The following is a 15286-nucleotide window of genomic DNA, read 5'->3' as shown; positions in this document are numbered from 1 at the left end:
AAGCGGTTGCAGATAGCAATAGGCCTAAGGTTGATGTGCCACAGTGTTAGCCATCAGTGAAATAACGAGCGAAGGAATAGGTCTTGCCAATGTGCACTATGAACATGCGCCTATGGCCCACATTTGGAGAAAAACCAGGCAAGCATGCATCAATGCAGAAATCAATATGACTGCTAGAATAGATATACACAGAAGCCAGTAAGCCTTTCAAAACGGCAGTCATTCGAGGCATGCTGGAATGTTAGTGATGTAAACTTTTCTTTTTATTGTTGCTCATTGCATGTGTTGCACATTGCAACAGTCCACCCAACCCTGGTGCGAAATCGCATATCGCCCACCCTCCGTTCCATTCGTACCGTCACTATATATTAACCCACCGCTTTTGTATTCCAATTCTGTTTATTTCAGAAAAGAAGTGGCTCACTTTGGCCCAAACAACTGCCCCAAACATCTTATTTGTTTTTAGGCATTGCCCTACTAAAGTATAGGGAAATCCGAGCCGGTCTGCACCTCGCCTAGGGTCATCTTTGAAAGACTATGTACATGTTGTGGGAACAGGCACATTGATACTGTATAAATGGAAGGAAATATTTTCATATGTGGGATACTTGAAATATTTTATTGTTTTTCACTGCACAGCTTGCCATCAACATTCTTCAATTTTGTGGCATGTGTTCCCAAAAAGAAACTCCCTCGACACGCTGTGAGCACTGGATGAAGGGTCGCATTGTTATGCTTTCTTGAATCCACAGCACTAACAATTTGAAGGCCAAAATGTGCTGAATATCCACAAACAAGTGTTAAGATTCACTATATTGAAAGCTTACCTAGGAATGCCACGTTTGTTACTGAGATCTGTCTTTGGAAGCGGTTGGTCATCCGTCACAAAGGGAGAATGGAAACACAAGACACAATCTAAGCTAAGCTAAATTTTACATTATATTAATGCAAGTGAGGATGGCAAGTGTGCTGTATGCTAAATGATTTACTTTGTGACGGATGAATGTTCAATTTGATGCAAAATACAGACCTTGCAACTTTGCACGTGTCAATTGTAACTTAAATTGATAGTTAATCAATATGTACTGTGTAGGTTCCATGTAATAATGTTGCCTCTCTAATAACAGTGAGCAAGGGTTCCACGCCTGGATTACCCTAGTAATTTAGGGTGAAAACCCAAAGCTACTTAATATGCAAAAACAAGGGGGGGTTCTGGGTGTTTCTCTACTACCGGCCTATATCCCAGGTTAGAGTCTCAACCAGAGTCATTAGCTCACCATCCTTTCACAAAAGAGGAATTTCCACTACATATAAGTCTTTGTCCCAAGGGCAGTCCAGCACCGAAATGCCTGGCAATTATCTTCTGAACAAGAGTACCAACAGCAACGCCAGACATATTTTTCGGCCTGCTTCTCTCATTCCCCCTGCATTTTACTCCTGAGTGGGACCTTTTTTCATTCACTCATGTGTTTTCTTGACCATGATTTTCCATGTTCCTTACTGTTTTATGGAGTCTGGTAAACTCCATAGGTATCTGCTTTTGCATTGTGAGACACAGCATCTTTTGTGCAGTGGCAGTGAACAATCCCTTGCACTTCTCTACATTTTCTTGGGTGAACTACTGTTCCCAAGAATAGTATGATGACCCATGTCTTACTTACCTTTACTGTATGGGTCAAGCACACCCCGCCCTATGTGGAGTCCTGAGGGATTACCTAGTAATTCCTAAAACCCATTCCTCATGTAACATTTTGTTACACTAACTCACTTGAATAGCTGGTGGCAGTGGTTTATTTTTTACTACCTAGTGACATGTATCTGCAGGCTGTTACCTCAGCTGCAGTGCTGCACCCAAGGGTGACCATTTTCTCAATATAGCCTTAGCCATTTCTTGTTAGTTTCTTCTAGGCCTTTACTCTGTTTGCATTAGGTTTGAGTCATTTGTATAGTTTTCCTTTGGTGGGCTTCAGCCCTGAAGCCAGCCAAGGCTCCAGTGTGTTTGGAAAGGCAGGAAGTGAGGGAGGGTCCCGAAACATTCCTGTTCTTTGTCTCTAGGTGTGCCTGAGTGAAACCAGTTCCTATTGGGCAGCTGGCTGCCCTGGAGGATAACCACCCCGCTGAGCAATTGACAGCCTAGGGCTGTGAATAAAGGGGAACTTGCACAAAAAGTGAGGTTTTGGGACAGAAGACGAAGCAGAAGACTAGAGAAGAAGACAGCAGCACCACCACATTGCTGAAACCTCCCTAGGCTGCAGAAGCCAATACGCGGGCTACCACGACCACTTGTGAGTGCATTGTCTTCCAAAGTTCGAATCTGGCCAGATCTTCGTAGGCATCCAGTGGACCCTGCAGAAGCAAGACATCTGTGTTCAGAGTCCCTGCACCAGAGTCCAGGACAGAGGGATCAAGGAAATCCTAACCAGAGCTTTTCGTTCTTCATTGGCGCTGAGAAAAAAAAGAGACAAAACCACAAAGAGCCGCTGAATGAAAGGCAATCCATTGCTGCAGAGTCCCTCTCTCGAGTGCTGCCGCAGGAGCCCGCCAGACGTCCTCCCTTTCGTCACCACGACCAAGGACCAGGAACAAGAGTCTACTGCATTGCATCGTGAAGGCAACCAGCTGGACCACTTTCTTCATTCTCGAGGTACTGTGGGGCTAGGGGTATTTTATCCTTTTGCCATTTGGGGTGCTTCTTACATTTGGCAGTGTGATTTAACCCAAAACCAAGTTGACCTCAGCTAACCTGCGTTGGCCTTACAGCTTGTGCTTTCTAAAGGTGACTCCTCTTGAGTTGTTGTGATTTCTCTCTTGAACACAGACTATTTAAGAACAATTTTCTAAGAAGAGCACCAGAACTTTACAATTGCCTTTGGCTGTCCTGGCTCCCTAAAGGCCTCCTTATGAAGCTATTGTCTTTGGCAGTGCTTGTTCCCTTACAGGTTTTAAATGTTGAACACTTTAATACTGGGATAATTTACTGCCTGCATCCCTTTGGGAGAATCAGACTGTTCTCATAACATATCAGTCTGTTGTGATCTTACCCTAACCCTTCCTTCCTAAAAAACTCAATATTGCAAAATTGATACTAAATACTATAATGACCCCAAACAACATCACCTCCGGGTGCTGGAACATGTGTAACATATGAATGAATTACTCGCCTGCTTCATTGTTCACTTTTTGAATTGAATCCTAACTTGGGATTAATGTTACAACTAATAACTGCTTTTTAAAGAATGTGTTAAATATCTTGGTGTATAAATAAATAATGTATTATAACTAAGTGTGTAAGTGTTTAATTTGATACTTGTATTTACTAGTTTCATTGAACAGCTCTACAGCTCGCATTACCCCTCTTAAGATGAGCCTAGCTGCTCAGTCACACTATCAACTTGTGAAGTACAGGCCTATATTAAATGGTGGGTTACCTAATACCAAGGAGATCGGTATTGTGTGGTCCCACACCAGTTGGACTGCACTAATTCTTACCCAACAACTAACGTTAATACAGGTGCGTGAGTAAGATTAAGAGGCTTTACTGCACGTTTTGGTGTGGTGAGTGTTTGTGAGCCTGTCTTTGAAAGGTGTGGAAAAGGTCTGTGGCTGTAGAATACACATTGTAACGTCTGCCTGATGTCTGAAAGGCAGGGGTTCCAGCCCTTTTTACTGTCCAGGCCCTTATAGACACAGACTATGTCCTGGTCTTCATCCTTAGAGTACACATGTGACAAGGATGCTGAGAGATGACTGGATGTAAGGAAGAGCAGGGGGCACCTGAAGGAGGAGGCAGAGCTGGTCTCATGACCAGAGAAATTCCTCCGAGCCTGGTGGAAGAGCACTGTATGGGAAGGGAAAATAAATTAAGTCCTCAACTAGTCACCATTGGCAGGGAAAGCTGTATGAAGCGGTAACAGTTTGGAATGAAAAGCTGAGTGTTGGTCATATGGCCAGGGACACTCTTCAGAGCCTAGTGTAAGAGTACTACAAGAGCGGACAAAAACAATCATTTAAGAAGTCACTGTTTGGTAGCAAAAGCTGAAAGAGGCGGGGTTAGCCATCATTTGGTGCAGAAAGCTGGAAGTCGGGCTGGTCACGTGACATGGGGCACACCTCTGAACATGGTGGAAGAGCACTCCATTCTAATGCACACATTTCAGCTCATTATAGAGAGGAAAGCATTATTACGACTGGTGTAAATGACCATTACAGCTGGATGCAAAGTACGTCAAATTGTAGGAGGCAGAATCTACCACCACATGGTAAAATGGTATGTGTGGTTACACCTGGTGGGGAAATAACCATTTATGACAAGCGCATTATGACTATCAGCAACTGAATTACAACTGGTGATCCCAAGTAAAGAATAAAATACTGATTGAAAATGGTGTTAATTACTATGGAAAATAAGACCAATTCTGGGCTGGTATTCCAAATGGTCAAAATCATAACCAGCTGCTGCTTCCTAAAACATTCAGATGACAAATGACTAGCCGCAAAGGCCCTTTCCATGCCGCTGCATTCTAGATGTTATTCTGAGGCATTTTATAATGATTGTGGTACGTTTTATCCCTATTAATTAGAACTGAGTGTTTACTAGTTCTAATGCCACAATGCCACCAGTAATACATAACCACAGAGAAGATTAGTTTGACCATCAGTGCTATGTCTAACGCAAAGTGGCCATGAGATGTTTTCCTTTTTTTAAATTGCATGTTTTTTGCAAACACCTACCTTGTTGGATGTTAATTTTTGCTGTTTGAAACAACTGGTTTGCATCCTTTGAATTCACATTAACATGCTTGACAACAGGAAACATGTTGAGGATGTCTTCTTCTGTGACTGCAGGCTTATGACGACTTTCAAAGTTGTATTCTCGCAGTAGAATCTAGTGAAGCCAAGATCAATAATTTGTTTTGGGATATGAATAACAGGGAGGGGTTTACAAAAAAACATGCATCTCACATGTATCAAAACGACAGTTTTGTTTTTGGATTAAAAATATCGAATATTGTACCTGTATGCCGGCTTTGACACAGAACTCACGTAGAAGCGTCATTTTCTGCAGGCTGAAGTCCTTAACAAGCTGGTCCGCTCCATCACTGCAAAAGCAAAAATTTAAACAAAAGGTTCATAAAATGTCAAGTCACTGCACAATGTGCTTTTCAAAAAGCAATCAAAATGCAGTCTGTCCATGTAAAGATAGAGAATTCGAAAATTACTAAAGGTCATGAACGTGCTGGCTCCAAGAATTATAATATGGTTAAAATGTCACCCTTACTATAGGAGTGACTATTTCAAAATGTCTCATCTATGATACAATTGAAAGAAGGTTTAAGTTACTTACCTGCAACTATTGTTCTCCAGCATGGGTCTGGCATGGATTCACGTGCTCCTGAATATTCCCTGTCAGGCTCGGAATGCTCAGTGAAAGAAAAAGTTTCACTTCAAACTGTATTTCTCCTTTAGACTAATCACTGTCCTCCGGGTCATAATGCCCCCATTCAATGACAGTCCTCTCCCTAATCCTCCTCTCTGGCAGCCATCTTCAGATTTGGTAAACACTTAAAGTGGCAGTATGACCAAGAAGAGCCACAGAGGGGTCAGAGGGGCATGAATCCATGCCAGACCTATGCTGGAGAACAATAGTTACAGGTAAGTAACTTAAACCTACTCCAGCATGGGGTCTGGCTTGGAGTCACATGCTCATGAATAACGAATGCATAGCAGTGTTGGGGAGAATTCTCAGAAATGTGCCAATTCCCTTCACCTTAGAGACCACCAGCAACGTTGCTGGATTTTGAGGACTTGATTTTTTAACCCCGAGAGAGTGAGACCCTTTTTTTCCCACTCTCACATGTATTTTAAATGTGATTTCTGAGCTTTGTTTCTCTTTTGGTTATGGAGCCTGACAAACTCCATAGGCATCATCGTTTACATTGTGTCACACAGCACCTTCAGTGCAGTGGCACAGGGAGGTCTGTTACATTTCCCCAAGGTTTAAATACCTTCTCTGGGATAAACTGCTGTTTCCCAGAGCAGTAAAGTGAAATTAACTTTACTTACCTTTGTAACTTTCTAGACACCAGCACACACCATCTTACAATAGGATGCTGGAGTGGCTACCTAGTATCCCCTTTGTCTAGCTTCTCATGTAACATTTTTATGTTACCCTTTCCTAACTGAATGGCTGGTGGCAATGGTTTCGTTTTAACTACCATGGTGTTGTGATATTTTTTTTTTATTTTTTTGTATTTCTTTTTATTTTTTTAGGTATATATACTGGTTCTTTCCAGGATAGATCACAATACAGATATACCTGGTATCCCTTGTTGCTTCTGTTTGTTATTGTTATTGCACGGCTGATATCCGTGGGATTGTATATCCACCTAGATAGGTACACCACTGTGGTTGACACTGTGTTGCGGATTGGGGACACCGTGGTTGGACACAGAGCGTATAGAATAAATTGTTTTTTTAGGCTGTGTGGATCACGTTGTGTTGATCATGGCAGCAGATAAAACTCGCAGCTATGACGAGAAATATGTAGCAGATCTTTTGGCTAGGTCTTCTCTTTTCTCTAATGATGGAGATAGTTCGCCGTTAACTAACATCAGTAATTGGAATGAGTTATTCCAACTTAAGAAAAGGTCGATTCGCACAGAGCTCCACGGTACTATGTTAGAGTACGAGAGGAATGGGGTTTTACCCCAAGGTCTCGTGGTTCGTGATGAGCCAAGACTATTTCTTGATAATACAGAATTTATTGTAAGGTGGAGCTATATCGCAAACAAATGTGGGAGGGATTGGCTCATCCTTATAATTGATACAGCTAAGGAGATGTCTGTTAAAAAAGCAGAAGAACTTATTAAGTTGGAAGAGGCGATTAAGAAACTCGTCCATTTAGAGGTTTACACCAAGAGACTGGACGAAATCATTAGAGAAATGAACGACTTCAAAGAGTCTACTGTCTGTGATAGGATTAGACGGTTGAAGAATGACATTACCAATTTTACCCATGAAAAGGCTTTCCGGTATACACAGGACAGATATGTACCTGACCAACAGTACGATGGGGCTCCAAGACAACAGAAAAAGAATGTAAGATTTACCAATACGTCGTATACCTCACACAGTTCTGATGAAGACATTCTTGTCAATGAACCAAGTGTGAGGTCACAGAGAGGGGGCTTCGGCTGCGGCAATACCAACAGACGTAGGCTGCAAAACTCTCACACGTTTCAAAGGGGCAGAGGTACGCCGGCCGTTTTATTTAGATTAGGACATGCAGGTTTGGGATTACGAACCCCGAGTAACCAGGAACAGCAGAGCTCATTAATTAATTTGTCCTCCTATAGACCATCCGAGATTGAAATGTCGGTACTGGAAAAAGGGTTTGGATTTGTTCCGACTGTCCCATATGACAGTTTCAATTCTAGGTTGGAAGTCGAAGGGCTTTTTAGGAAGATCCATCTTAAACAGTTTTTCAAAGACAACCCTTCCGAGACAGAACAGATTCGCAGTGGCTTACATAACCGATCGAGCTTTTGTCCTCCGGTCACAAGCCACAGTCCGGAATCGATTGTATTTGAAAGGAGAGTATTGTCTGATATGGAACACCTTGAACAGACCTATTTGAAGAATGCGTTCCAGAATTGCTCTGCTCAGCAGAGTAAAGCTTTTTACACTCTTAAAAACAACAAATCCATAGTGATCTGTAGGGCGGATAAGCTTGGTGCGATTGTTCTTTTAGATCGCACAGATTACATCAAGGAATGTCGGAGACAGTTGTCAGACACTACATTCTATAAACCTCTGAAACATGATCCAACTGCTCGTTTGAGGGCTCTGATAGTGAATAAAGTTGAGATGGCCAAGGAAAGGCGTTGGATTACCAACGAGGAAGCTAATTATTTGGTGAAACAGGATCCTAGTATCCCTTTGTTTTATATATTACCCAAGGTACACAAGACATTAGTGAATCCCCCCCAGGAGATCAAGAGTGTCCGGTACAAATTCGTTGTTGGAGCATCTGACTAAATTTCCAGATTCCTTTTTGAAAGGGTTTGTGAGCAAAATGTCCTCTTTCATTCAGGATTCAATGGCAGTTATCAACTTGGTCAAATGTTTTCCATTTGGATCATGGTCAAGACATACTGGCGACGATGGACATTGTCTCATATATTAAGACTCCTGAAACAGCTACATTAGATGTGATAGAGGAATTATTATTGACAAAACACAGCCCGGCTATGACATCTAATTCATGTATCTTCTGGTGTACCATGCTTTCCCTTACTGAGAATTATTTTCAGTTTAACGGACAGTTTTTCCAACAGATCCATGGGACGGCGATGGGGTCGGCAGTGGCCACGTCACTGGCCAACTTGTATGCCGACTTTTTTGAACACATGAGTATTTACAGTGCAAACAATATCCTTAAGTCACACCTAACTGTGGAGGAGATATATCGATGTGCTTCTGGTGTGGCACGGAGATGAACCCACACTGTTGCCATTTTTTGAATGGTTGAACGCGATTATTCCTCTTCTTAAGTTCACTTTGAACTACAGTAGGGAACGGATAGATTTTTTGGATCTCACCATCGTGGTGAATCTTTTGACTAAAAGGTTAGAGCTTAAACCATTTCATAAAGCCACAGATCGTAACTCTCTGTTAAGGTACGACAGCTTCCATCCTAAATCTTTGAGAGACAATTTTCCGTTTGGGCAATTTTTGAGGCTGAAACGTAATAGTAGTAGTAGGGATGTGTTTCTTTTGGAAGCTGAGACGCTGAGTAAGAACCTTGTACGGCGAGGTTACCCAAAAACGATTTTCATACGGTCATTGAAAAGAGTTTCTAACAACCATTGTGATGCTTTGTTAGAGTACAGGCCTAAACCTATGCCTGCAAGATCGGACACATTATTGTTTTTTTTTTTTTAAACTTCTTTTTTATTGGTTTTACAACAAGAGGAAAAGTGCATTTCCCAACTCCCCCTCACTCCCCCCCCCCCCTCCCCTTGAAGGCAATTGCTTATGTCCGTGGTCCATTATCGCCATGGGCCACTCGCCAAAGGTTATTAAGTTCATAACAGAGAAACCATCATCCCGACCACCCCCCTCCCTCCCCTGGGAGTGGCCTCTCCTTGTCCGTGAACACGTGTATTGGCACCTTGGAGTTGTGTCTATATTGTCCATTGTTTGCTCCGGCCACGGTCAGGCCGCCTCCTCCCCACTCACTGTATTCCCTCTGGTCTATGTTCTGCCCCCGGGCACGGGCGAGCCAGCCTGTCCTCCTTCCGAGTCGTCTGAGTCACTCTTGTTGTTTTCCACCCAGTCTCCGAACAAGTCCTGCACCAGGGTGTTCCAAGCCAGTATTCTGGCTCCACTATTGCCTTCTCCCCTCTGCGTAGCTCTCGTTCAGACAGTCGTTTCAGCTATCGCCCACTTTTGTAGATCTGCCCACCAGCCCTCTGCCGAGGGTCCTTCACTCGTGTTCCATGCCATTGCTATGCAGCGCTTCGCCAGTATTGTCATCAGGTCTTTCATCTTTGCCACGTGTGTCATCTGCCTGTCCCCCCTCGGGAACAGGCCCAGTATATAAGATCTAGGTGACCAGGCTTGCATATGGATTCCTGCCGTCCTCGCCTTATCCTTTTGGGCACGACCAGAACATGTGCACCATGTCTGCTTGTTCTTCCCGACAGCGTGGGCAGCTGGGAGTTTGTCCTTTTCTCATCTTCGTCATTCTTTTGGGAGTTAGGTATGCTCTGTGCACTATGTAGATTTGCAGCTGTCTGAACCTGGCATTCCTAGAAACTTTTTTCGTGTATTGGAGGGTTCTATTCCATTCTTCGTCCTGGAAGGGCTGCTGAAGCTCCTCTTCCCACTTTGCCCGCACGTTCAGTGTCTTTATTAGTGGTACCCAATAGTTGCTCGTAGAGCCTGGACACGGTGTGTCCTCCTTCAGAAATGTCATGCCATGCATCCAGCGCACCCCCAGTATCCTCTGCCTCCGCCTCTGGCATGGTTTCCCACCTCTTCTGTATTGCTTGTACTAAGCTGTTATACAGGATGAACTGGCCCTTGTGCACATCCTGTTCCTCCACCAGGGACTCGAATCCGACCCACTGTCCTTGCCACAGGTCCCCTATTTGGGCTACCCCCTTGTCCTCCCATTGTGCCCTGTACGTGGCCAGGCTTGTTATGCGGGTATCTACCAGACCCGCCAAGGGGATCTGTCTCGAGCAGGGGTCTTGCATGCCTTGAGTCTTCCAGGCTCTCTCCCATAGTGTTCGGCCCAGCTGGGCCATGTTAGGAAGGGCCCTAGTCTGGGCAGCAGGTATCCACAGGAGTTCTCTCAAGTAACATTGCCTGAGTGCTGGTCGGAGAAGAATTGCGTCAATGGAGATATCCTCCCCCAGCCATCTTACCACAAATTGGAGTTGTGCCGCTAGGTAGCAATGCAAAAAGTCCGGGAGTTTGATGCCCCCCCACTCGTGGCTCCTCTGTAGTGTAGTCAGTGCTACCCTGTTTTTCCCCCCTCCCCACAGGAAGGTCCTCGCCAAGGTGTGCAAGCGTTTAAAGAAAGCCCCCGGGATGTTGTAAGGGATATTGGTAAAATAATATAGGAGCCGGGGCAGGACCGTCATCTTCAATAAGGCCGCTCGACCTATCATCCCCAGTGGTAGGGTCTTCCAGAACTGCATGGCATGCTCAATTTTGTTCAGGGCTGCCTGCGTGTTGGCTATGTGTGTGTCCGTGGTATTATGGTAAATGTCCACCCCCAGGTATCTAAAGGTGGTCGGGGTCCATGTGAGGCCCAGGTGCGGCAATTGATCTGGTGGCACTTTTCGCAGGCCCGCCAGGAGGAACAGAGAGGATTTCTCTCTGTTAACAGGGATTCCCGATAGTCTACCGAATGCCCCTAGTGCCTCAAGTAAATCTCGCAGATGGGTGCGTGGGTTCTGGACGTAGAGCAGTATGTCGTCTGCGTAGATCGATATCTGGTGTGTCACCCCGTCAATCGCTATGCCCGTATCCATATAATCCATTCTTAGGAAGACCGCGAATGGCTCCAGAGCTAGAATATATAACATTGGTGACAGCGGGCACCCTTGTTTCGTACCTCGCCCTATGCTCCATTCCCCGGAGACAAGCCTACCCGTCTTGACCCTTGCTCTCGGGTCTTTGTAGAGCAGCTTTATCCATCGAAGGAACCCCTCCCCTATCCCAAAGTGGGCGAGTGCTCCCAAAAGCCAGTCCCAGCTCACTGAATCAAATGCTTTTATCGCATCTAGTGAAGCTACTGCGCACTCCCCCTCTACTTGGTTGGTCCTATCAATGACGTAATGGAGTCTCCGGAGATTCCATGTCGTGTTCCGTTCAGGTACATACCCTGTCTGGTCAGTGTGGATCAGGGTGGGTATCACTCTCTTGAGCCGGTTAGCTAGTGCCGCTGTCAGGATCTTGGAGTCCTGGTTTATCAGGGAAATTGGTCTACAAGACCCGCACTCGAGGGGTGGTTTCCCCGGTTTGAGTATTGGTACTATAATGGATTCTGACATGCTATTCGGGAGCCTCCCCGTCTCATATGCCTCCTCCAATGTTTCCAGCAATCTAGGGGCTAGACTGTCTCTGTACCTCTTATAGAATTCCCCCGATAGCCCATCCGGCCCCGGGGTCTTCCCCGTCGGCAGTTGGGTGATTACTTCCGCCAGTTCCTCCACGGTGAGGGGAGCATCCAGCATTTGGGCCTGCTCCTCGGTTAATTGTGGGAGCCTGATTTCCGCAAAGGCGTCCTCCAGGTCCCCGTCCTCCCCTTCTTGGACTTTTGTGTACAGCTTCTCGTAAAATTGCGAGAACACTGCGTTTATACCCTCCTGGGACCTTACCACCTCCCCTTGACTATTCTGGATTGCATTAATTGGTTCCCGCTTGGTCTCCTGTTTGGTTAGCCAGGCCAGGAGCCTGCCGGGCTTATCCCCCTCTGCGTGCAGCCTCTGTATGTACTTCCCATAATCTAGACGCCCTAGTCTTTCCCAAGTCACCGTGCACTGTTGCCGCAGGGTGGTAAGATCATCCTGCTCTCCTCCATTCTCCCCTGCCCGTTTCTCGGCCCTCTCAATCTTCCTTTCTAACGCGTCCAGTTGTGTTAGGGTTTCCCTCCTGAGTCCTCCCGTCTTCCCCATCACCACACCTCTGACCACCACCTTAAGGGCCTCCCAGATCGTCACCGTGCTGTCCACACTACCCGAGTTATGCTCAAAGTAGTCTTCTATCGTGCTTTGGATATGTTCCTGGAATTCCCAATCCAGCAGTGCTTCTGCCCTTAGTTTCCATGTGAGTGTGGGGGCCCCCCTGTGTGTATGTGCCCATGTGACTCTCAGGGGGGCGTGAACAGAGAAGGGTTCGTGCATGTATATGTGCCCCAGTGAATTCGCCTAGTGTTTCCCTTCCCGTGAAAAGGTAATCAATCCGCGTGAATGTCCCATGCGGAGCACTGTAATGTGTGTATCCCCTTTCCCCCTCATGTACCTTCCTCCAGATGTCTTCCAGTTCTAGCTGGTCCAGTATCTTCCGTAACATCCGTGCCAGTGGCGCTGCTCGTCTATGCTTGTCGTCCGACCTATCTAGTCGGGGTTCCAATGTGCAATTGTGGTCTCCAGCCCAGATGATCGTAGCGTTCCTGTACGGGGCCAGCCGGGGCGTGAGTGACTCAAAGAAGGCTGTCGCGTCATGATTGGGGGCACAGGTGTTCACCAGGCACACCTCCCGGTTTTCCAGCATTCCGTGGACGATCAGGACCCTACCCTCCGTGTCCTTTTCCTGGTTGATGAGCTGGAATGGGGTGCTCAGAGCGATCCAGGTCATCACCCCCCTTGCATAGTTAGAGTACGTTGAGCTGTACATCTGACCTCCCCATTTCTTGGCCACCTTGGTTTGTTTTTCGACCGTCAGGTGCGTCTCTTGTAGCATTGCAACGTGGGCTCTCATTTTATTTAACCAGGTGTAGACCCTCAGCCTCTTGACGTATGCATTTAGCCCTCTAACATTCCATGTGACAATATTTAGGTCATCTCGGTTCTTGTGGGGGCAGGCGTTAGTGGCCCTCTCCGTCCCATGGGCCCGTACACTTTCATGTCCTCCTGGCGTGCCTCTTCCAGGGGTCCTCGTCCCGCATCCCTCCCGTAGTACTTTGTGTGACTCACACGTCCTCCTTCCCCCGCGTTTCCCCGGGGTATAGCTGTTCTTGCGGCTCTTGGATTCGGTTTATTATTGGCGTTTCCCTTCAGTGCGCTTCGCTGACCCCTGGCGCCCGAGGTCTGCCCCGCGTGTCCACCTTCCGTGCCTCCGCCGTGGTTTCTTTGTCTGCTATGTCCTTTTTTCTCGTGCCTTCACCCCGCAAACTTAACCTCCAAACAACTAACTAAAAACAACGACAACAAACGCCCAGCCTCCCTCCCCCTGCTCGGGCCCCACCGCTCTCCAGGTACCGCCTTCTTTTTCTCAGGCATACTTGTCGCGGCGTAGTGCCTTAGAACTGGCACTATGAACATTGTCTCTGCTTGGGGTTCCTACTGTGGGTCTTGGCGGTCCAGTTCCAGAAGTCTTGTGCTCCCAGTATAATTCTTTAGTTTAGGCCTTTGAACTTGTGAGCTGTTGGTTATCCTGCTCTTTCACGTGTCCACAGGGAGTATCCCTGTGTTTTCTTTCCCGTTTTGTCTTTAAATTAGTTGCAGCGAGGTGGTGTAGCAACCTGCGGCCCACTGCAGTGATCCTCAGATTTTGTCTCGCCCGGTTTTGCCGGGCGCCTGGGTCTTGCATTCCGTCCTCAATCTCCCTCTCTGCCACGTCGGGGTGCCTCTGTTCCGTCTGTTCCCCCCTTCCGGCTGCGGGAACCCTTGTTGGTCCATCCACAGTTGGGCGTCCGCTGTGGTCTCAAAGATCTGTGTCCTTCCATTATGTAGCACTTTGAGCTTAGCCGGGTATAGTAGCATGAACTTCACCCCCGCAGCCCGAAGGCTGTCTTTGGTTGGCCAGAAAGGAGCTCTCTGCCTTTGCACGAGCGCCGTGTAGTCTGGGTAGATGGTTATCCTGGCTCCATTCCGGGTTATGACTCCACCGTCTCTCGAGAACGCCAGGATTTTTTCCCTGTCTTTAAAGTTCATGATCTTTGCGATCATAGGCCTCGGTGGTGCCCCCGGGCGTGGTTTCTTAGTTAATGCTCTGTGTGCCCTTTCCACAACGAAGCCCTGGGACAGGGTCCCGGCTCCCACCGCTTGGATCAGTAAGTTCTCGATGTAGTCCGTGGGATCTCTGCCTTCCTCCCCCTCCGGCAGCCCCACTATGCGTACATTGTTGCGTCTAGCCCTGCCTTCCGCGTCTTCAGCTCTGCGTTCTAGCGTACTGATGCGTTCCAGTGCCTCTAACATTTGTGATTAGGAGGTGGTCATATCCGCTGCATTACTCTGTACCTGTTGTTCTACCGTTGTCACTCTCTCCGCCAGGTTTCTCGTGTCCTGCCGAAGGAGCCCCACGTCTACGATTACTGCATCCAGCTTGCCTTCTATCGAAGTCTTCAGTGCTTCTATGGCCTCCAGGATACTTCCTTCCACCGGTTTGATCTCTCCATGCGTAGCATATGACGTTGCCGTGTCCATTTCAGCTGCCTCGGGCTGCTGGTCTTCATTCTTGCGGGCAAATGACTCCATGATCGTCTGCCTCCCCCTGCCACCTCTTGGTTTATCTGGCATGTTGGTTTCGGTTGCTGTATGCCAGTATGTGGATCCTGCTCATGCAGGTCTATGCTGCAGTTTCGTAGTGGTAGCTTATCGTTGTTGCATTGGGCCGAGGTCTTTACTGTGGCCTTCCTCTTGTGCCGTTCTCTGGCAGATAGCCTCACTCCGTCTTCCGTGGGGTGGTGTACCCCTGGCTATTTCTTCCGTGCAGGTGTGTGTGGAAGTAGGCCAGCCAGTTGTGTGGTTCGCGGCTCTTCCGGGGTCTCTGTTCAGACTGTTTTGAGTGGGCTGTGTCCTCCCACGTATGTCCTATGATCCCCAGAGTGGGCTTGGGGTCGGGCACTCGACTAACCTCTCTGGTGTGGCCCTGCCGTCAGTGTGTTGGCGGAAACTGGCCACACGCAGGGGCTTGTCCCAAACGTATCACCATCCGTTGCGCCTGCTGTCAACCCAGGCACCTCTTCAAGGGAGTGTCCAACGGTCCCCAGATCGGGGTCGAACGCTCCGTTCACCCCCTTCGTCCTCTGGCCTCGGGGTCTCCTTTT

General features: G+C 47.1%; 1 protein-coding gene across 1 annotated transcript in view; it reads right to left on the bottom strand.

Annotated features, from left to right (window-relative positions):
* The window catches only part of LOC138492324 (clustered mitochondria protein homolog), a 1100229-nt gene that overhangs the window by 292073 nt on the left and 792870 nt on the right, over window positions 1–15286 (bottom strand). Inside the window, exons 17-18 of the mRNA XM_069619372.1 lie at window positions 5015–5099; window positions 4732–4885 (exon numbers count right to left, since the gene is read on the bottom strand). Coding sequence (XP_069475473.1) covers window positions 4732–4885; window positions 5015–5099 — 239 coding nt within the window. The remainder of the gene's footprint in view (window positions 1–4731; window positions 4886–5014; window positions 5100–15286) is intronic.

Source organism: Ambystoma mexicanum, chromosome 10, assembly GCF_040938575.1.
Source record: "Ambystoma mexicanum isolate Mex_15411 chromosome 10, UKY_AmexF1_1, whole genome shotgun sequence".
NCBI lineage: Eukaryota > Metazoa > Chordata > Amphibia > Caudata > Ambystomatidae > Ambystoma > Ambystoma mexicanum.
This window is presented reverse-complemented; position numbering and strand designations above follow the sequence as displayed.